The sequence below is a fragment of the Chiloscyllium plagiosum genome, chromosome 3 (genome assembly GCF_004010195.1).
Source record: "Chiloscyllium plagiosum isolate BGI_BamShark_2017 chromosome 3, ASM401019v2, whole genome shotgun sequence".
Lineage (NCBI taxonomy): Eukaryota > Metazoa > Chordata > Chondrichthyes > Orectolobiformes > Hemiscylliidae > Chiloscyllium > Chiloscyllium plagiosum.
In genome coordinates, this window is record NC_057712.1 from 3,659,646 (window position 1) to 3,682,999 (window position 23,354).

Sequence of the window (23,354 nt, forward strand, 5' to 3'; positions counted from 1 at the left end):
AAATAGTGAGAAGTTGGGCAGTGTTAGTGTCCAACTGCAGCAAACAACCAGGAAGGCAAAAGGATGTCGGCTTTCAACTGAATGGGATCTGAGTACATGGATGAAGACGTCTTACTGCTTTGGTGAGATCTCACCCAAAATATTGCATATAGTTTTGGTCCCTCACCTAAGGAGAGATATACTTGCCCTAGAGGGAGTGCAATGGAGATTCATTGAATTAATCCATGAGATAGTGAGAATGTCTTATGAGGAGGGTCCATATTCCTTAGATGTTCAAAGAATGAGATAGTGGTCTCTTTGAAACTTAAAAAAATTCTTACAGGGATTGACAGGGTGGATGTAGATAAGATGTTGCCCCTGCCTGGTTAGTCTAAAAGCAGGTGACATAGTCTCAGGATAAGGACTAATTTATAAGGTTGAGATGAGGAAGAATTTTTCATTCTGAAGGTTGTGAACCTTTTGAATTCTCTACCCCAGATGGTTGTAGGAGCTCATTCATTGACCATTTCTGGAGACTAAGGATTTTCAGAGACGTGGAGATAGTATAGATAAATGGTATGGAGATAGATGATCACTCTGCCTGAATAGCAGAGCAGGATCGATTGGCTGAATGGCCTATTTCTATGACATAGTTCCTGCTTCAACCACTAATCCTGGAAATTATTTTAATCGCTGTAAAATCCTCTGTGGAGAGAACTTACTCCATCCCACAACTATAAATTTCTCACCTTGAAACTTGTGGACTTGACTCATTATGGTTGTCTCTGGAGTTACCAGAAGCAGTCTGCTTTGATCTACTCTCTCAAATCCCTCCTTATTCATTTTGTGACATTCCCCCAAATTGTTCTAATAAAAGATTGCTACCCTCAGCACCCATTTTGGATGCCATTGAAGGAGGCTCCAGGATGTAAAATAGATGAATTCCCCACCACTCCTGCACACTGTGCCTGGTGTCACTCTGCCACCCCTTCACTTGTTGCCCCCTTACCCTTCCACACTAATCAGATGAATATCCAGGGGAAAGTGAGGACTGCAGATTCTGGAGATCAGAGTTGACAGTGTGGTGCTGGTAAAGCACAGCAGGTCAGGCAATTTCCAAGGAGCAAGAGAATTGACATTTGGGCATAAGCCCTTCATCAGGAATGAGGATTCCTCAATCCTGATGAAGGGCTTATGCCCGAAATGTCGATTCTCCTGCTTCTCAGATGTTGCCTGACCTGCTGTGCTTTTCCAGCACCACACTCTTGAGATGAATATCCTGGCCTTGCCTTTACCACTTTCAGCTCAGTTTACTATCAATGGGCTGGAATGGACTGGAATGGATTGTAATGGATTGGAATGGACTGGAATGGACTGGAATGGATTGTAATGGACTGGAATGGACTATAATGGAATGGAATGGACTGGAATGGATTGTAAATGTATTCTGCTGTTGTCATTACATAATCAAAGTACTGCAGATGCTGGATACCTGAACCAAAACCAGAAGGTGCTGGAGAAACTCAGCAGGTCTGGCACACATCTGTGGAGAGAGAAACAGAGATAACATTTCAAATCCAGTATGACTCTTCTTCAGAAAGCTCCAAAGAAGAGTTATATTGGACACTACTGTTTCTCTCTGCACAGATACTGCCAGATCTGCTGTGTTTCTGCAGTATGTTCTCCTTTTACGCCTGTCACATCTGGCACAGTGGCTCAGTGGTTAGCACTGTTGCCTTGCAGCCCCAGGGACCCAGGTTCAATTCCTTTGGGGACTGTCTGTGTGGAGTTTGCACATTCTCCCTGTGTCTGAGTGGGTTTCCTCCCACAATCCCAAAGATGTGCAGGTCAGGTGAATTGGTCATGTAAATTGCCCATAGTGTTAGGTGCACTAGTCAGAGGGAAATGGGTCTGGGTAGGATATTCAGACTTGCTGTGCTGAAGGGCCTGTTTCCACACTGTAGGTAATCTAAACATCCTTGTTTTTAAACCACTGCATGACCTTGTGCCTCTCTATCTCTGTAATCTCCTTCAGTACAGCAACCTTCCAAGATATCAGATTCTGGCCAGTTGGGCATCTCAGATGTTAATCGCTGCACCATTGTTGGCTTGTCCTTCAGTTATCTAGGTCCTGAGTAATTTCCTGCTGTCCACCTCCTTTCAAACCTCTCTCTGATCAAGTTCTCAATCATCAGACCTAATATTTCTATATGTGGCTCAATGTCATACTCTGTTTTACAATACACTTGGGCTGTGTAATTACACGAAAGACACGGTATACATTGTCATTGTTGTTGAACTGCTCTGATTCCCATGTAAATGTGCTGACCATCTACACATTGCAACTCGACATTGAGGCTACATTATTGCCCCCAAATTGTCAGATTCAGTGAAGTTAATATTCTGACATTAACAGACAGAGAGGACGACTATGAATCTGGTTGAAATAAAAGTTAAACCCAAGGGATACAGTTAAAATTAATAAGTACAAGTAGTCATTATCCTATGTTTTCACTGTATGTAACTTCATGCATAAATTGATTAAAAATTAAAACAAAATCTTTCTCAGTAGGGAAGGACATTAACACCCTTTTATGCAACAGATTCTAAAGATAATTTAGACTACATGTTAATTAAATAGAATGAAATGTTAAATGACTCACAGAGAATATTGCTGTGCAATGCCACATGTTGCTCTGTGTTTGCTGTAGTAGCGATTTTCTAAGTCTAGTTTGGTTTCTCCAATTAGATCATCTGTACCCACTAAATCCCAGTCATATATTGACACAGTCAGCATCGATTCCATTGGAAATGTGACTTCAATATCAAAAGACCTGTTTAAGCAAATAAAGTGAGATAATGTGAATGAACAGATAAAGTGGGATGATGTGAATGAACAAAATGACAAGTTAATATTAGAACATCAATGATAATTGCTTGATGCAAAACAATTTCCTTATGTAAATAAAAACCATACTTCATAATGTCTGCTCAGCGAATCTAGGGTACAAATTCTAGAATGTTGTTGCTGGAAGTGTAGCAGGGTGGAACTTTCACCGACTCCTTACTGTTTGCTAAGGTCCTGCCCCTACTCCCCAAGATTTTGCCAATTCCCTAGTGGGATCTCATCTTTTTAGTGACAGTCACTGTGAAGACTAGAAATGTGGAGTGGTATTCTGCAGTCAAACCTATCTCAGTGAGCCAGAGGTGTAATCTGACCAATAATTACCATGGGTCGCTTGTCTTCTTTCAAAGTCAGGTTTCATCTGGGTTCAGTAAAGAGTCACCCAATTTGCAGCTTGAAATAATTGCAAAATTAATGCCTGATTTCAAACGATGTAGGATTCATGAACCAGCCAGAAATATTCATCAGGTACTGGCCCCGCTACCCCCACTGCAAACTGTTACTGTCTAATTGTAAGGTTTGGCAGAAATAATCCAATTCTCCCTTGGGGCAGCACGGTGGCTCAGTGGTTAGCACCGCTTCCTCACAGTGCCAGGGACCTGGGTTCAATTCCAGCCTCTGTCAGTGTGGAGTTTGTACATTCTCCCTGTGTCTGCATGTGCTTCCTCCAGGTACTCTGGGTTCCACCCATAGACTAAAAATGTGCAGGTAAGGTGGATTAACCATGGGAAATACAGGGATGGGGTAGATGCCCTTTGCAGGGTTGGTGTGGGCCGAATGGCCTGCTTCCACAATGTTGGGATTCTATAACTTTATCCTCATGATTAGAAGTTTCCATGTATTGACAAGCAAGAAAGAAATTGATTGATTGTTTAGGGTTCACTACAGCTGCCACAGTCCCTGTTTTCTCCAGGATAGCTATAGTTTTCATAACTGGATCACAGTGCCACAAAATCTGCTAATATAATCAGAATCCACTTGGCCCATGGCATCCTTGCTGGGTCTTTGAAACAATTATCCAAACATCTCATGCAAAAATCCATTATTTGTTAATGAGGTGACGGTATAGTGCATACAAAATCAGAATTCGACTTTAGAATACTGGACTTGTAGTCTTGCAAACGAGAACATGTGAGATCTTCCTCCATATTTGGTGGACCCATTGACAGTACTTACTTTCCAAAGACAGGATTGAGTTGCTTGGAAATGTAATTCTCCTTGTCTCTGATTTCTGTCTTGCCAAGTTTAATGACGATGTATGGATCTGCTTTGCCATTGATGTCAGCTGGATGCAACTCTGTGGCCTAAATGCACAAGCAAAACAAAAACAAACAAGGCAAATCAGTAGAATTTTGATGAAAGCCCAAGAATTAAAATAAATGATCACAAGCACTGCAAATCAAAAATCAGAAATGAAATGGAAGAATATTGGTTGGGAGATGCTGCTGCAACCCTAAATTCAAAACATGAGTCAACCAATCAGCAACAAACACAAAGCGCTGGTGAATCTCAGCAGGTCTGGCAGCATCTAAGTTCACATTTCGAGTGTGATGTGGCTCTTCTTTTATTTCATTTTTATTTCATTTTTTTTTCCCATAATCCAGTATACTTTGTTTCTATTTAAGTAATCGTCTAATCTCCTCTTTAATGCCTCAGCCAAACCTGCCTCCCCCATTTTTCTGGGTTTGTTCTTGCTGCTCTCCTCTAAGGATCTATACCCAAATGGAAAACTGGTTAGTGAGATGGACCTCTGGGGACCCCTATACTATGTGCTTGTTTCTGCTGAACTGTCTGGTGGTCCTGAACCTGCAGTAGCCACATTAGTCCAATTTTGCTGACTGAATTGGAATGACCAGGTTCCATGGAATTAAAATTGGAGCATTACTGGTCAACCATTACAGCTCAAGGTAAAAACACCCTTAAATCTACAAGGTTTAGGAAGGATTGAATTCAGGTTAACACTTCGAATGTTCAGGATGGGAGTTGAGGATGGGAGTTTCCCATTGTTGTTAACGATTTAACAACTGTTTAAAACCAGTTATTTCAGTGAACCAATTTAAAAGTGATAAAATACTGAATAATTTCTGAAATAAAGAAATGCCATTTTTGAGAATGGTCAAATTTTATGACTTTAATAAATATCCACGAACATAAAACTCATTAACTTTCATTTAGCTTGATTGGTAACCACTTACCCTCACTACATACACTCTGACTAAAACATTGACGAGATCATTGTTTGGAATTCCCTGGAACATTCCAAATGTGGGTTCATAACCTGCTTCCCGAGCGATATCTTCTGGTAGAGGTACTTTGTAAACACAGATCGAGCCCTGAATTATGTTTTTGAAAACAAAAGTATTTGATAAGATGATATAACACTGATAAGAAATGGTCAAACACAGAAGTGAGTAAATATGTTTATCAAGTTAATTGATTGAACTAATGTAATCCTGGTTACTTGATTCTATTGAACAATTGATGTTGAAAAACTGACCGAGAAGATAGAAACAGAGAAAATAGGTTCAGGAGTAGGCCATTCGGCCCTTTGAGCCTGCCCCACCATTCAATGTGATCATGGCTGATCATACAATCTCAGTATCCCACTCCTACTTTCTCTCAATACCCTTTGATCCCTTTAGCTGCAAGACCCACGTCTAGATCCCTCTTGAATCTATCTAATGAACTGGCCCCACCAGCTTCCTGTGGGAGAGAATTCCACAGGTTCACAACTTTCTGAGTCAGGACATTCTTCCTCATCTCAGTCCAGAATGGCTTAACTCTTAGACTGAATCCTAGTTCTGAACTTCCCCAAAATAATTTTAGTTACATTTATTTATAATATACCTCAATCTGTTTTGTTATTGAATAATGATAAATATGATGAAGGGAAAATCTCTCCCTGGTTCTTGCTGTCTCAGCTTTCTCTGGTATGAAATCAAAATCCCTCCATAAAAATGGTGTCACATCAATAAATGACCTATATATCAATTATGACTTTTTATTTTCCTTCTGCAACCAGTTACAGAAGCATATTACATCAACATTTCTCTTTGTTTTGTTCTTTCATTGGACATGGGGATCACTGACCAGGTGCTCTCTATCCTTAACTGCCCTTGGGAAAGTGAGCTGCCTTTGGAAACAGCCGCAGTGCTGTTAGAGCATGAATTCCAGGATTTTAACCCAGTGATAGCAAAGGAACACTGAGATCATTCCAAGTCTGGATGGTGTGTGCCTTGGAGGGGAAGTTGCAGTGATGGTGTTCCTTTAAATCCACTGCCTGTGTCTTTCCTGGTGATAGGGGTGATGGTTTTTTTGATGGACTGTTGAGGGAGCCTTGTTGAATTTCTGTAGCACCTCCTGATGACGTACATTGAAGTGTGCACATTCAGCCTGGATGCCATGTTAGACTTGAAATGGCAACCAAATGTTGAAATGTTGCTACAGAAGTAAATCTTAAGATCAAAATCTTCTAGAGATACATTTTTTAAAAAGCTGCAACGTTATTGTGATATCTTGCGAAGTATTATAGTTTCTACCCTTTATAGTGTTTTACTAAACCAGTCTGAAAATAAGGTCAGCTGATTACCACGTTAGACATGAAAACTGCTTGTATGGGTGTTCTTGGTTGACATTTTCAAAATAGAGACAAAAATACTGAGAATTCATATTAAATTAGTTTTCTTAAACAAATGAATTGTACAGAGACATCTTTAACCACAATGTGGAAATGCCATTCACCTGATGAAGGAGCAGTGCTCCAAAATCTTGTGATTTCAGATAAACCTATTGGACTACAACCCAGTGTCATGTACTTCTGCCTTTAACAAAGAATTGTTTTAAGTTGTCAAATTCATTGCTTTCACAAAGTGGGTAATCAAATTCATTCAGATTTATTTTTGGCTCTGGCCATTACAAGGAGGTGATTCTGGATCAGGTGTAACACTTTTCACTTTCAAAATCATTCGTCCACAACAAGTCACCTCCCTCTTCTTCCACTGAATTGGAAATTCCACATTTTTTAAATGACCTGCTAACATTGAACACTTATTGTATTGCACAAGGCTAGTCTGATGTTTTGATATTTGCTTTTAAATTCAGTTACAGAGTCCCCTGTGGTGCAGTGGTAGTATCCCTAACTCTAGGCTGGAAGGTCCAGGTTCAAGTCCCACCTCAAGATGCAATGGCCTTGGAGATGGAAAAAATCATGAGGGGCATAAGAGGATCGATATTAAGGAGAAACATTATCTGTGTTAGAATGATCACTAGCAGAAGATCAGGAAGAATAAAGCTATACAGCTTAAAGTCCTTAGAATTTATGAGGTTTTCGATTTTCAATCTGAGATCTCAGTTCTTTTGCTTGTTGATTGAAATTCGTAGCAATTATGAAGTTTGTAAATCTTTAAGTTCTTGATGAATGTGTATTTTCCCAAGCTGCTTTTCTACCAGGTACTAACTTCAATGATTGAGAGAAACAGCAAGTGAGTGAGAGAGAGAGAGAGAGAGAGAGCCTTCCTGCCTCTGTTTTTGTCAATCTATATTTTTCCTTTGCTTTGCTGCTCAAAGCAACTATTGAAACATATTCCAGAGTCTAGCTCCATTGACTTTCCAAACTGGCTAATTGGTAAACCAGACTGTCATCTCCCAATCTGAAATTATCATCCGTATTTGAATTAAACAACAGATGCAAATTCCTTGAAGGTAATTCAGTTGTTTAGTTTTGATGTCTTTAGTTAAAAAATGTTAGAGTCATTGCATTGTTTGTTTAGTTGTTTAGTCTATTCCACATGGGTGCTGGGAAATTTGCCTAAATCTGTGGCTTGGTGACCATTGTGGTTATTTTAGGTCTATCTTTCCTGCTTTTTAAAAACTAATTTAATTGATAAAAGATCTCAGGTACAAAAATTAAATGATATAAGTTAAATGCAGACTTTCAACAGTCCATATTCACCAATATCGTGTTACATGAAGAATGCATGTGATCACTTATGCATTTTTAATAGTGAGTAATGTGGAATTTAGAATAACTATACAAAGATTGGGACAACAACATTCATTTCCTTCCTGGCTTTGACTGAATATTTTTTAAAAAATTGTTCATGGCATGTGGATGTCAAGCATTTATTACCTATCTGTAACTGCCCCTTGACCTGGCTGGCTTGATAGGAGCATTTCAGTGAGCAGTTAAGAGTCAACCACATTGCTGTAGGTCTGGAGTCACATGTAGACCAGACCAGGCAAGGATGGCAGATTCCTTCCTGAAAAGGTTTTACAACATACTTGTCTTAGGCCAGATTTTCCATTAAAGATTTTTTAATTGAGTTTAAATTTTGCCATCTACCATGGTGAGATTTGAACCCATTTCCCCCACTAACAGCAGCCAAGGGTTTGGATAACTTGCCTGGTGACATCATTACCACTCCACTGCTGAGTATATACAAAGGCAGCATTTTTGGCCCCCCAGAAAAGTGAAACATTCTTAAATACCAGCTCAATGCATATCCTGTGATCCAAGTGAATGCAAAACTACATTCCAGTTAATTTAAAGAGAATGTTAAAAAATGACGTACAGTCCAGCTTTAAGGAATTCTGGTTTCCAGAACTAAAAAAAAAGTTTAATTTTGACCATCCAAACCTCAGCTAGGTGGAGTAATCTGGTTTTAAAAAGGTAAAATTCAGGTTTGTATTTGAAGTTCAGTTGCCTGAATTGTACTTAAATACTCAGCACAGCTCCAGGACTTTTGTGCCTTCCTATTTTTCAAACAAACTCCTTTGATTGTCCAAGTGTACGGATCAATGTTTACCTTTTCTGTGGATGCTCTTCAACCATGATGTACTCACTTTGAATCTCCCAACAATTCTTTCTTCATCTGTGCAGCTGTCATCATCATCTCCAATTTTGCCTCGGTAAAGGTTAAAAGTGTGGAGCCAGTCTTCAAAGTTTCCAAACTCCGTCTCTAATTCCTTGTCATAAACCTATGTGTTGAAGTAGAATGGTTAACCACAAAAGATCTTATCACTTCCCCATTCTTCATTGTAAAAGGTTAATTTGTTTGGCAATTCTGAAGATTCCAAAGCCAGTCATATGTGGTGCTTGAGGGATATGCATAGCTCTCTAAGAGATTACTCACTATTTTTGTTACCATGGGCAATTACTAATATTTTACAATCTTTACAGAAACACTGAACTTTTACAGTGCAGAACGAAGCTATCCAGTCATTGTGACAGCACAAGTTTGTTGAATGAGTAACTCACCCAGTACCATTCCCCTGCACAGAGTTCCTTTTCAGTTGACTATTGGAAAGCCCATGTCAAACTCAAGCACTATATTTCAGAACCTAAACACTTAACTGTGTGAAACACTCTTCCTCCTATCAGGAAACTGTTTACGTTAACTCTGATTTCTCTCCACAGATGCTGCCAAACCCACTGAGATTTTCCAGCAATTTCTGTTTTTATTTCTTCTTTATTAATGCTTTGTCAACCTGTCCTGTTGCCTTCAGTAATATATGAAGGTACACACTTAACTCTCTCCACAACTACTCACCCCCAACCCCTCTAATTGAAACCCTTCAATTTCGATCATCTGTCTGTATTTTGCCAACTAAAATTAATTACTTCACATTCTCTGCTTTGGACTCCTACTAGAACACCCATGACAGCAGTTGTCTGTATTTTTTTGATGTTTCATACTTGCGTCCTTGCAGATCACAACACTCACTGGTTTCATATCATTTGGAAGTTTTAAAACTGTGTCCTGTACAGAAAAGGTCTAGCTCATTAAGACATAGCAGGAGATTCAAGGGTCACAAGTCCACCTCACATCTTCCCCTGCCTTGGAAAACAAATCCATTAACCATTACTGTCACCCAGCCAATTCACTCTCCATGTTACTGCTGTCCCTTTTATACCAAGTACCATACCTTAGAATACCAAGAACTTACAATTCTGTTATGCCAGACCGCATCAAATAACTCAGAGAATTGAGGTTCTCTTGGTTCAGTATTTGATGCTACATTTATCAGTTGGGCTTTTCATGAATTTGAGTCTTGTAATAATGAGAGATAGATTTCATTGTGTCATTGGTCATAAAAAACTGATTGATTAAAGGAAATCTTAGAATTTTTTAGCACAATTTGCCCTGAACGTAAGGTTTACACTCACCTGTAATTCATCAATTTTCACCTTCTCCTTCTTTTCAACCATTTCAAGCTGTTTCTTTTTTTTCTCTTTCTCCTGCGCTTTGGCCTTGTCTTTACTCTTGGACTGTTTTGTGCCTTTCATAGGAGAGTCATCAATTTTGAGATCTGAATGTAGAGGAGGGAGGGTGGACACAAAACACTCAAACATGAATAGCATGAAAGTTGACACCTTGACCTTCGTTAGACTAGGAAGAAAACCACCAGAAAGGAATCTACATTCTAATGTAAACTACTGATCTGAAAGGACAAACAGACCATAATGAAAACTTCTGATCTAACGGGATAAATATGCTACAATGAAAACTACTGATACTAAAAGGACAAACAAAGCATAATGAAAAACCTATCCTAAAATAACAAACAGACTTTATTGTACAGTGTAGGACATATAAAGAACAAACTAACCTTACAAAGAAACAGTACACTTTTGCAGAGCTAGGAATCCTGCAGAGATCTTACAATCCAAATTCCAGATGCAAGTTTACCATCTTTAAGGCTTAAGTCTGCAATATAATGGGATACTCTCTACCTGCTTGGATGACAGCAGTTCTAACAACACTTAAGCGGCTTGACATTATGATGGAGAAAGCAGTCTTCTTGATTGGCGCCCCATCCACCAAGTGAAACATTCACTAACACGTGATAGCAACAAAGTGTAGCATCTACAAGATGAACTGAAGCAAATCTCCCAAGCTCTTTTAACAACACTTTCCAAATTAACAACCTCTACCATCTCAAACAAGGGAGTAGACACATAACAGTATCCAGTATCTGCAGATACTGGAGATCAGAGTTGAGAGTGTCGTGCAGGAAAAGCAAAGCAGGTCAGGCAGCATCCAAGGAGCAGGAGTGGACAGTGAAGAAGGTCTCAGAGTGCAGCAGGACCTTAATCAGATAGGCTAATGGGCTGAGGAGTGGAAGATGGATTTTAATTTAAATAAATGTGAGGTGCTGCATTTTGGAAAGGATTCTCCTGCTTCTTGGATGCTGCCTGACCTGCTGTGCTTTTCCAGCACCACACTCTCAACATAAGAACACCACCATCACCATCTGCAAATTCCCCTCCAGGTTACACACTATCTTGATTTGGAAAAAAAATAATGTTTCTTCACTACCGTAGGGTCATAATCCTGGAGTTCTCTCTCTGATAACACTATGGGTGAACAGAGACCAGACATCCTGCAGCTGATCAAGAAGGGAGCTCACCACCAGCTTCCCAAGACAAATTAGGAATAGGCTTTAAATTGCCTTGCCAAATGACACCCATGTTTCATGCCTAAATTTATTAAAAATCCAGAAGGAGCCTTAAAAAATGAGCTGACTCTTTATCTTCTCTCAGATCCAATTGGAAAGTGGGAAGCCTTCAAATATGAACTAAAAAGAGTTCAGAGACACTATGATCCTGTTCGTGCAAAGGGCATGGCCAGTAGGTGGAGGAAAAGCTAGATGACTAGAGAAATCGAGGCTCTGGTCAGGAGAAGCAAAAGGCATATGTTAGGCATAGATAGCGGGATCGAGTGAATCCCTAGAAGGGCATAAAGCAATAGGAGATTACTTAAACAGGAAATCAGGAGGGCAAAAAGGAACCATGAGGTGGCTTTGGCAAATAGGTTTATGGAGAATCCAAAGAGATTCTACAAAATACATTAAGGGTAAAAGAGTAACTAGGAAGAGAATTAGGGCCCCTTAAAGATCAACAGGGATGATTCCGTGTGGAACCACAGGAGACAGGTGAGATACTAAACGAGTACCTCAGATCAGCATTTACTGTGGAGAAGGACATAGAAACAAGAGAGCTTGTGGAAATAAATCATGCTGTCTTGAGAAGTGTCCACATTATAGAAGAGGTGGTGCTGGATGTCTTAAAATGCACAGAGGTGGATAAATTCCTGGGACCTGATCAGGTGTTTCTACAAGTCTGTGGGAAGCTAGGGAGGGGATTGTAGGGCCACTTGCTGAGATATTTGTACGATGGAAAGCCACAGGTGAGGTGCCGGAAGTCTGGAGGTTGGCTAACATGGTGTCACTATTTAAGAAGGGTGGTAAGGAAAAGCTAGAGAACTACAGACCACTGAGCCTGACGTCAATTGTGGGTATGTTGTTGGAGGGGATTCTGAGGGACAGGATTGACATGTATTTGGAAAGGCAAGGGCTGATTAGGGATTGTTAGCATGGCGTTGTGTGTGGGAAATTGTGTTTTTTGAAGAGTTGACCAAGAAGATTGATGAAGGCAGAGCTGTAAAGTCTATATGGGCTTTAGGAAGGCATTCGACAAGGTTCCACATGGTAGACTGGTTAGTAAGGCTAGATCATATGGGATCCACGGAAAACTAGCCAATTGGATACAAAATTGGCTTGAAGTAGGAGTCAGAGGGTGATGGTGGAGGGTTGCTTTCCAGACTGGAGGCCTGTGACTGCAAGGATCAATGCTGGGTTCCACTGCCTTTTGTCATTTATTAAATGATTTGGATGTGAACATAGGAGGTATGGTTAGTACGTTTACAGCTGACACAAAAATTGAAGGTATAGTGGACAGCGAAGAAGGTTACCTCAGAGTGCAGCGGGACCTTAGTCAATTGGGCCAATGGGCCAAGGAGTGGAAGATGCATTTTAATTTAGATAAATGTGGTGTGCTGCATTTTGGAAAGGTAAATCAGACCAGGACTTATACACTTAATTACTTAATGGTAAGGTCCTGGGGACTGTTGCTGAACAGAGAGACTTTGGAGTGCAAGTTCATTAATTTCTTGAAAGTGGAGTCACAGGTAGATAGGAAAAATGTATTTGGTATGCTTTCCTTTATTGGACAGAGCATTGAGTATAGGAGTTGAGAGATCATGTTGCGGCTGTACAGGACATTGGTTAGGCCACTGTTGGAATATTTGGTACAAATCTGGTCTCCCTCCTATCGGAAGGATGTTGTGAAACCTGAAAGGGTTCAGTAAAGATTTACAAGGATGTTGCCAGGGTTGGAGGATTTGATCTATAGGGAGAGGCTGAACAGGCTGGGGCTGTTTTCCCTGGAGCATCAGAAGCTGAGGGGTGACCTTATAGAGATTTATAAAATCATGAGGGGCATGGATAGGGTAATGTTTTTTCCCTGGGTGGGTGAGTCCAGAACTAGTGGGAATATAGGGAGAGGCTGAACAGGCTGGGGCTGTTTTCCCTGGAGCATCAGAAGCTGAGGGGTGACCTTATAGAGATTTATAAAATCATGAGGGGCATGGATAGGGTAATTAGACAATGTTTTTTCCCTGGGTGGGGGAGTCCAGAACTAGTGGGAATAGGTTTAGAGTGGGAGGGGAAAGATATAAAAGGGATCAAAGTGGCAACTTTTCATGCAGATGGTGGTGCGTGTACAAAATGAGCTGCTAGAGGAAGTGGTGGAGGCTGGTACAATAACAGCATGTAAAAGGCATCTGGATGGGTATATGAATAGAAACGGTTTGAGAAGGATATGGGCCAAATGCTGGCAAATAGGACGAGATCGGTTTAGGATATCTGGTCGGCATGGACGAGTCGGACCGAAGGTTCTGTTTCTGTGCTGTATATCTCTAGGACTCTATTTAAAAGAAACTAATCAGTTTTCAATAAGTTTTTTCACAGCTTCTTTGTGAGAGTGACCTCACATAGGAACCTCATTCTAGTGACAGTAAGAATTGATCTAAACTCCTCTCTCTACTCTTGACCCCATTGCTTTCACCTTACCACCAACATTCCTTTGTGTGCTCTCCAATCTCATAGAGGACAGTCCAGTCTTGTTAGTGCCAACTTTCATGATGGCTTAGTAATGAGATGAGCGACAGATGCTGTCATGATAAAAATGGTAGAGAATGGGCAAAGCAAAACACTCACAAGAAGCAGAGGTTTAGAATGTTCAGCAATACATGAGAGAGACACAAGTCCAGTTCAAAAACCTTGCTGATCAATCAAAAAAATACACCACAGAAGACCCTTACTAAAATATCCTATAAGTTCTTCTGTTAAAAATCCCACTACATCCAAAGAGAATTCTTGTAGATGTAAGTACAATTTCAGACACACAGGAAAACAGAGAAAAACACATTCAATGAGATTTTTATTATGTCTGATATAAGACAATATAAACTTATAGGATGTTGTAATAAAGGACAAAAAAAACCAATGACATAAATCAACATCATGGATACATTCATAGCTGTTACATCCCTCAACTGTTAACACACTCGCAACTATTAACACTCTCACTCATTAACAGATCCCAATCATTAACGTATTTTCTCCCATTGACATGTTCCTGGCCATTAATGTGACCCAATGTGTTAACATACTGCAATCCATTAACAATTTCCTAATCCTTTAATACAAAGTAAAATACTGAACAAAATTGCTGGAAAAGGCACCATGTGTGGAGACAAATAACATTAATAGGATCAGGTCAGTATGCTGAAACCTGGTGATTTTCACTCGATGTGAAAAGATAATTCTCCACAGATGCTGAATAAACTGCTGTGATTTCCAGCATTTTTTTATTATTCATCCCAGACTTTAATATCCTGTACCCCATCCATAATACACTCTTCATACTTTCCATGTACCCCCCCCCCCATATCACAATCTGCTCCCAGCCCATACGATTTTCAACAGTACCTCATACTTTCTACAGGGAACCAACACACACACACACACACAACAGCCAGTTTGGAGCGAGCAATTTTGCTTGAATTCCAAAAAGTGAGAGCGTAAATTTGTTCAGACCTAGTTTACCCTCCGCTGCTATCTCCATGTCCTCTTTCTCCTCTGCTTCAGCTGCAGCAGCTTCCTGCTGTCGGATACGCTGAAACAGAAATTGCAAATCACATCCTGAGTTTGAAGAACCATAAACCATTGAAAGCGTTACAGTTAAATCTCTTGTTTTCTTGACATTCAAATTCTACGATTGTATAGCACGGGGAAGGTACTGACCCATGAGCTCCTTAAAGTATGGAAATTTTTAAAATAACGCCCTTAAAAACTGTACCCCTGTGAACTGGTTCTCAACCTCAGTCATCCTGCTACAGGGAAGCATAGAGAGCAGATTTTTAGAGGGATAGCTGATGGTGATAATGAGCGACTTGAGAACACAGCACTCAGCAGCTGATAAAGGAGCAACCATCGTAAACAATACAGATAATGTGGCCACCTCCGTGTCAAACATGTCATGTGTAAAAATACACTTACCAATTTGGAATACACTTCTAATGGCACAGAATTCTGTCCAAATTTGAAACATTGAGACAAAACCCTGTTACTTGATTTGTTCTAGCCACAGTTATTTTACAGAAGAGGGAATTAACACAGCCCAGCTCCAGTGGGGTAAGAGAGTGGAGATCTTTTTGATGAGATATTTAACTGAGACTCTATCTTTTAAGGAGCTACTTGAAGCAGATTGCAAAATTATGGATGGACTCACGTTTACACTGAGATGGCTCTTTATCGAGCCTTATTGTTAAGAATATTACATCTTTCTGGTTAACAGCAGTTAGAAATAGTGAGTTTAAACTTGAAATGCAGGAGCTTCATTCCACAGCGGCAGTGGATCAGACGTTAATTTTAAAATCAGAGATAGATGGGTTTCTGTTATGTAAAAGTATTAGCAGATATGGGCAAAAGGCAGGTATATGGAGCCCGGCCACAGATCAGCTGTCTCACTAAATGGTGGGACAGATTCAAGGGGATGAATGACCTACTCCTTTCCTATGAATATATTTCTTTCAGTTCTCATTGTGACTATTAAACTGTTACGAAGCACATGATTGCAGTGCAGCAATATGTTTGTCTAAGAATTAATCCCTCGCTGTTCACGAATGATATAAAAATTGAAAGTTACCAGACAATAGGGCTGCTCTCCGATTAGGGAGAGATGGCTGGTGGGGGGTTTAACTTGAAGGTCACCATGCACCAGGGTGAGGGGAGAGGTCAAGGAGGAGAATCCTTCAGAGGAGCCTCAGCTGATGCAGGAACTGAACCCACGCAGTTGTCATTGATCTGCATTATAAACCAGCCATCCAGCCAACTGAGTTAACTGACCCTCATTAAAGATAGAATACAAACATCAACAGTACATAATTTTCTCGAACTTTAGGTTATGCGCTGCTGTAATGTCAGGAGCACTGAAGATCTGATGCTTTTACATTCCTGACACATGCATGAGTTCTATAATTTCCTATTTGCATCACAATGTCCAAAGGTCCAGTGAGTAACCCTGTAAATCAGTGCATACCTCCATGAGGGTCTCAATGGAGGCAAAATATTTTGACCACCAATCCAGCATGCTCTCATCGGGCTCCTCCTCTTCGATTTCCTCTCCCTTCTTTTTTTTCTTCTTTTTTGATTTCTCATCCTCGTTCTAGAGACAAGGAACACACACCCACTGTGAGAAAGGTCACAAGCAGTTGGAGCAATGCAAGTTCTCTGGTTTTCAGTGTCCATTCTTCATGGGGTTATAATGATGTCAAAGAGTGTGGTGCTGGAAAAGCACAGTCGGTCAGGCAGCATCTGAGGAGCAGGAGAATCAACGTTTCGGGCATGAGCTCTCCATTCCTGATGAAGGGTTTATGCCTGAAATGTAGATTCTCCTGCCTGATGGGCTGTGCTTTTCCAGCACCACACTCTTCAACTCTGATCCCCAGTCCTCACTTTCTCCTTGGGGTTATAATGACCTCATCATAGGGGCATAAATTTTTATTTAATTGTTTTGGCTGTAATTTTGTTTACTACACGGGAGGAAAGTTAGTAACTCCATTTTATCACTGGAATATTCCAAAACAAAGGAACAGGAGTTGGCTATTCAGCCCATTGAACTTGACTGCTATTCAATACACTCATGGCTGATCAAATATTTCAATATCTTTCATCCATCCAATCCCTGCAACTCTGTACACCGTTGGAAATCAAAAATTGATCAATCTCTACCTTAAATATACTCATGATTCGGAGATGCCGGTGTTGGACTGGGGTGTACAAAGTTAAAAATCACACAACACCAGGTTATAGTCCAACTAATTTAATTGAAAGCTAGTGTGCTTCCAATCAAACCGGTTGGACTATAGCCTGGTGTTACGTGATATTTAACCTTAAATATACTCAATCTCCAATCTTTGGCAATGGGCTCCAAAGGTTCACCTTGGATCTAAACAGTATCCCCCTTATTGTGCCCCTAGTTCTAGACTCCTGATCCAGAGGAACCTTTTTACCTGCATCAACCCTGTCTATCTCTTCCAGTATTTTGTAATTTTTAGTGATATGACCTCTCATCCTTTGAAGCTTCAGAGAATACAGGCCCAGTTTGCCCAATCTCTCTCCATAGGACAGTCCCGCCTTCCTGGGAACAAGTCTGGTGAGTCTTTGTTGAATTCCCTCTTTGACAATATCTTTCCTGAGATAAGGAGACCAAAACTGCAGACAGTAGAGTCATTGTGTCATGGAAACAGACCTTTTGGTCCAACTCTTCCATGCCGACATGCTTCCCAAATCTAAACCAGTCCCATTTGCCTGCACTTGGGCCATATCCCTCTAAGCCTTTCCTATTGCTGTACCTGTCCAAATTAATTTTAACTGTTGTAACTGTACCTGCATCCACCACCTGCCCTGGCAGCTCATTACACATACAAACCACCCTCTGTGTGAAAGGATGCAGGTTTAGTCCAACCCAGCTCCTATATAATTGATGCAAGACCTCCATACTTCACGCTCAAATAAAACCCGTTTCAGAAAAAAATTGAGAAACTGGTTGAATCCTGGTTATTTGACATCAGTTATTTTCATACATTTCTATATTTGGTTGTAAATTAAATTGATCATTCAAAAACAAATCACCAGTATTTTCCAGCCAACCTCTTTTTTAGTTCTTTGCCTTATTTGTATTTTAGTTGGGGCAGGAGAGGAATTTGTTTTCCACTCTGCTCAACTTATATCACTGTTACTTTCCTGTTGGTGGCTCAAAATCCTGGAACTGCCATCCTCAAAGCATGGTGAGTGTCCCTACAGCCCCAGGACTGCACCGGTTCAAGATGGCAGCTCACCACTACCTTCTCAAGGGGGAACTAGGAAGGGGCAATAAATGCTGGGCCTAGCCAGCCAGCAGTGCCTGCACCTCAAGAACAATATAAAAAAAAATAATGTACTTCAGATCTGGCAATCTTCATTAAAACAAACATTTAAGAAAACAATTAATGTTGCAATTTAATACCTTTTAGTCACCATGTTTCATTGTACATGTTCAAAAACAATACTCCTGAGTATGAATAGTAGATTCTCAGTGTGGATTGGTGGGATTGTGCAGAGAGCCCTGAATCTACACTCATTTGTCGTTTACACATTTCTACATCCCTCTATATTAGGGACACCTTCTAAATAAGACACTTCCTGTACACAATTCGTCGAGCTGTGCTTGACACATTATTGATTTCTACTGATTGCTATATCCATTCAGTGAGTATATCTTGCTTTTGCAGAAAGTTAGATATTGTACCCAGGGAAGTTTGAAAGTGGAATTTTAACAAAAAGCTAGTCATTGCCCTAGTCATTGAATTTCACCAAAAATAACAAAGCGTACAGTTTGGAGTGATGGCTGTCCCTGGTGTAGTTTATATATTGCTCCATAACCTATTGCTATTGAAAGCAGTTAGGGCGATAACTAATAATACAATTTATTAATTTTGTTTGTAACTGTTGCACTGCACCCAATTCTTTGAGAGACATGGCTACTATATAAATAAATGCTGGCAGCCCATCATTACTAGGGAAACACAACGCCAAGACCAACGTTTTTGGTGAAATCTGAGGACCTGACGCTTTTATTTCTGTTCTACTTCCTGGGCTATCAGGGGAAATGTGATAGCTTCCTCTGGTGGCAGTTAACAGTACTGCAGCATGATGGGCATGAAATTGGTTACACGGCCCCGTTACCCAGAGTACTACCCAGGAGTTCACTGACTCCCCAGGCACATGAGAATTACTGGAAATTCTTCAATAGTAGCAGTATTAGAGGCAGTACAATTCAACATATTTACTTAAAATATATTCTTCATGCCTATTAGAGTCAGAGCATTGCCCTACTTACTTTTAGGAAGGCCAGGCACACCCTGTTGCACTCAGACAATAGGAAGGTCTTGTCCTAAATCCCAAGGGCAGACCTCCTGCCTAGGGATACCTGCCTGCCATTCCGAGTTTGACAGCTCCAATAAATGGTCACACATACACTACAGGGACAAGTCTGTCTGACACCCTTCCAAGGTCCAGAGATCAGTGATGATGAAAGGGGCTCATAGGTGGGGTCATGAGGTGGTCAGTGTCAAGGGTAGGAGAGGAGTTGGCTTTCGGCAGTGCATTTGAATGAAGATTTATTTGATCGCACACATGCTGAGTTCCCATCCATCACTGAGTTAATAAGATGGGATAAAACCCTGAAGCGAGTATTAACAGACCACAATTAGCAGTGGTGTATGAAAGTCATCCATAGGATTCAGTGGGAAAGGAGATGGGGAGTTGGCAGGATCTACACCTGATTAAATTCCCCTCTCTTCTTCCAACAGCCCACTCCTCCCCACCCCATGGGGTAGGACACAAGACTTCGCCCAGGTGGTCTGTTTATATAGATAGCTAATATTTGCCCAAGTGTCACTGAAGACTATCCTAGTTTGGTTTTCAAATATACAAGCCAATATAATAACCACAATAAAGACTGGGTCAAGGACAGCACCAAGATTGAATTCATTAAAAAGAGGAGACAGGAGAAGTGAAAAGCAATGTTTGGTAATGTCTAGCTTGGGTTTTGGTCACTTGAAGATTGTAAGGAAGAAGGGAAAAACAATGTGCTAAAGAACCCCAGAGATTTGAAATCCTGGAAAAGTGTGAATTAGAGCAGAAGATGAAGCAATCAATCTTGGTTTTAATGTATTGAGGTGATAAGGAGAAGAAAATGAATGAACAAAAGAGGAAAGCTCAGAGCAGGAAAGGACTGTTTACCAAATAATGATCAATAAAACAGGTTGCTGGCAGTGAGGAGAAGAGCTTGTTTCTTAGATTACAAACTGGGTTCTGCATCTGTTCTAGTTGTGTACAATATTTGGGAGTATCATCTTCCCACGTGATATAGGATGGATAATAGATGGGAGCACCACCTTCCCAGATGATACCCGTTTGGGGGAGGGGGCAGTCATGTCATAGGCAGACTTCTGGAGAGTTTACTGTTAATGGGAAAAGACTGTTTCCTTATCAGAATTGTTCAAAGGATGCGTCCCTTTACAGTGCTGTGGCATTTGATGGTTTATCATGATTACAATATTCCAACTTACCGCATCAACCTTAACAACAGCATCAGAATTCTGTCATCAAGTGGAAACAAAAAAAAATAAATGAGATGGTGTCAGCATCACAAAACTAATAGCACAAAGACCATGAAATACTGTCTCCAGCTTGATCAGAAATGGAGAAAGAGAACATTGAAAAAATACCAATCATGTGGACAATAAAAGAGTTTTACATGTTTAGAAAACAACAGCTTCACAAAAAAATGCTAATATAACTTAAAATGAAAAAAGCATACAAACATGCTTATTAATATCACATCTTGGAGGGGCTTGGCTGTTAAAAACCCAATGAATCCACTTTCCGACAACATGAATAGATGAGGTTCTCATATTTTGCTGCTGTCCTCTAAAGAGCACTAAATGGACCCTCAGATCAAATTGACACCAGCCAGTTGGTGAATCTGACAGCAAAGGGCTGAGCTCCACCAAGCCGAATGGAGAATGTCACATGCACACACATCTCACTTCAGCTGATTTCCCTAATGTTTATGTACAGGTACAAATGCATCAATATTTTCCTGGTCAGCAATCTCATCCATTAAAGTAGCAGCATGCATCCTAATGCTCCTGCCCTGCCAATGCCATTGCATTGATCGACAGGGATGTGTGAGATTCTGTCTCTGATTTTAGATTAGATTAGATTAGATTAGATTACTTACAGTGTGGAAACAGGCCCTTCGGCCCAACAAGTCCACACCGACCCGCCGAAGCGCAACCCACCCATACCCCTACATTTACCCCTTTAACCTAACACTACGGGCAATTTAGCATGGCCAATTCACCTGACCCACACATTTTTTTGGATTGTGGGAGGAAACCGGAGCACCCGGAGGAAACCCATGCAGACACGGGGAGAACGTGCAAACTCCACACAGTCAGTCGCCTGAGTCGGGAATTGAACCCGGGTCTCTGGCGCTGTGAGGCATCAGTGCTAACCACTGTGCCACCGTGCCGCCCACGTGCTTGCTAATGCCAGTCGAGCATTGTATGCACAGGACCATGGCACAGACTGTGACCCAATCCTGTGTGGGCCCACTGATTGTTCACCCACTTTATTTCTGAACTAAGACAGTAATTGCTTCTCTGAAGATTGGTCCCCTGTCTATGACATATTGCACAGCACAAGTCACTGAATTCAACATTAGCATTTCTACTTAGAACATAGACCATTACAGCACAGTACAGGCCCTTCAGCCCTCGATGTTGCACCGACCTGTGAAATTAATCTGATGCCCATCTAACCTACATTGTTCCATGGTTATCCATGTGTATGTCCAATGACCATGTAGATGCCCTTAATGTCGGCGAGTCTACTACTGTTGCAGGCAGGCCGTTCCATGCACCTACTACTCTCTGAGTAAAGAAACTACCCCTGATATCTGTCCTATATCTATCACCCCTCAATTTAAAGCTATGTCCCCTCATGTTAGCCTTCACCATCCGGGGAAAAAGGCTCTCACTGTCTACCCTATCTAACCCTCTGATTATCTTATACGTCTCGACAAAGTCACCTCTCAATCTTCTTCTCTCCAATGAAAACTGCCTCAGTTCCCTGAGCCTTTGCTTGTAAGATCTTCCTTTCATACCATGCAAAATCCAAGTAAATCTCCTCTGAACCCTTTCCAAAGTTTCCACATCCTTCTTATAATGTAGTGACCAGAACTGTACACAATACTCCAAGTGTGGCCAATCAGGTGCGGTCTTGTACAGCTGAAGCATGACCTTGTGGCTTTACTTCTTTACACATCAACGGATTTTGAAAGCTTTGACCCATCAGTCTCAGTACCACAGAACACAAATGGGCTTAGTCTGCTAATAGTGAGAGTCTGCTAATAGAGTGAGAATCTGTTCAGAGAGGGAGAGCAAGCCACTTGAATGGTTTGTTAAGACTGCAAGTACAAACAGATTCATTCTGCATTCCTAAGTTGATTTTTAAATGATGTGGAGGTGTCGTTGTTGGACTGTGGTAGATAAGGTCAGAAGTCCACATGACACCACATTATATTGCAACAGGATTATTTGAAATCACAGGCTTTTGGAGCATTGCCCCTTCATCAGTTGAAATGACTTTGCAAAAATGCCATCCCGTATTCCCAATTCCTCCGCCTCCGCCGTATCTGCTCCCAGGAGGACCAGTTCCACCATAGAACACACCAGATGGCCTCCTTCTTTAGAGACCGCAATTTCCCTCCCGACATGGTTAAAGATGCCCTCCAACGCATCTCGTCCACATCCCGCACCTCCGCACTCAGACGCCAACCCTCCAAGCGTAACAAGGACAGAACGCCCCTGGTGCTCATCTTCCACCCTACAAACCTTCGCATAAACCAAATCATCCGCCGACATTTCCGCCACCTCCAAAAAGACCCCACCACCAGGGATATATTTCCCTCCCCACCCCTTTTCACCTTCCGCAAAGACCGTTCCCTCCGTGACTACCTGGTCAGGTCCACGCCCCCCTACGACCCACCCTCCCATCCTGGCACCTTCCCCTGCCAGTGCAGGAACTGCAAAATCTGCGCCCACACCTCCTCCCTCACCTCCATCCAAGGCCCCAAAGGAGCTTTCCACATCCATCAAAGTTTTACCTGCACATCCACTAATATCATCTACTGTATCCGTTGCTCCCGATGCGGTCTCCTCTACATTGGGGAGACTGGACGCCTCCTAGCAGAGCGCTTTAGGGAACATCTCCGAGACACCCACACCAATCAACCAAACCGCCCCGTGGCCCAAAATTTCAACTCCCCCTCCCACTCTGCCGAGGATATGGAGATGCTGGGCCTCCTCCACCGCCGCTCCCTCACCACCAGACGCCTGGAGGAAGAACGCCTCATCTTCCGCCTCGGAACACTTCAACCCCAGGGCATCAATGTGGATTTCAACAGTTTCCTCATTTCCCCTTCCCCCACCTCACCCTAGCTTCTAACCTCCAG

The 23,354-nt window shown here is 41.4% G+C and overlaps 1 protein-coding gene across 8 annotated transcripts in view; it reads right to left on the reverse strand.

The window, feature by feature from the left end:
* The window catches only part of otofa (otoferlin a), a 373,830-nt gene that overhangs the window by 48,205 nt on the left and 302,271 nt on the right, over window positions 1–23,354 (reverse strand). For 4 of the 8 annotated variants that reach the window (XM_043676329.1, XM_043676360.1, XM_043676340.1 and 1 more), the window contains exons 32-39: window positions 20,404–20,433; window positions 16,329–16,454; window positions 14,825–14,903; window positions 10,050–10,192; window positions 8,726–8,860; window positions 5,080–5,217; window positions 4,061–4,188; window positions 2,643–2,813 (exon numbers count right to left, since the gene is read on the reverse strand). In XM_043676329.1, the coding sequence (XP_043532264.1) occupies window positions 2,643–2,813; window positions 4,061–4,188; window positions 5,080–5,217; window positions 8,726–8,860; window positions 10,050–10,192; window positions 14,825–14,903; window positions 16,329–16,454; window positions 20,404–20,433 (950 nt within the window). The remainder of the gene's footprint in view (window positions 1–2,642; window positions 2,814–4,060; window positions 4,189–5,079; window positions 5,218–8,725; window positions 8,861–10,049; window positions 10,193–14,824; window positions 14,904–16,328; window positions 16,455–20,403; window positions 20,434–23,354) is intronic. The other 4 variants (XM_043676366.1, XM_043676363.1, XM_043676348.1 and 1 more) reach the window with 2 other exon arrangements.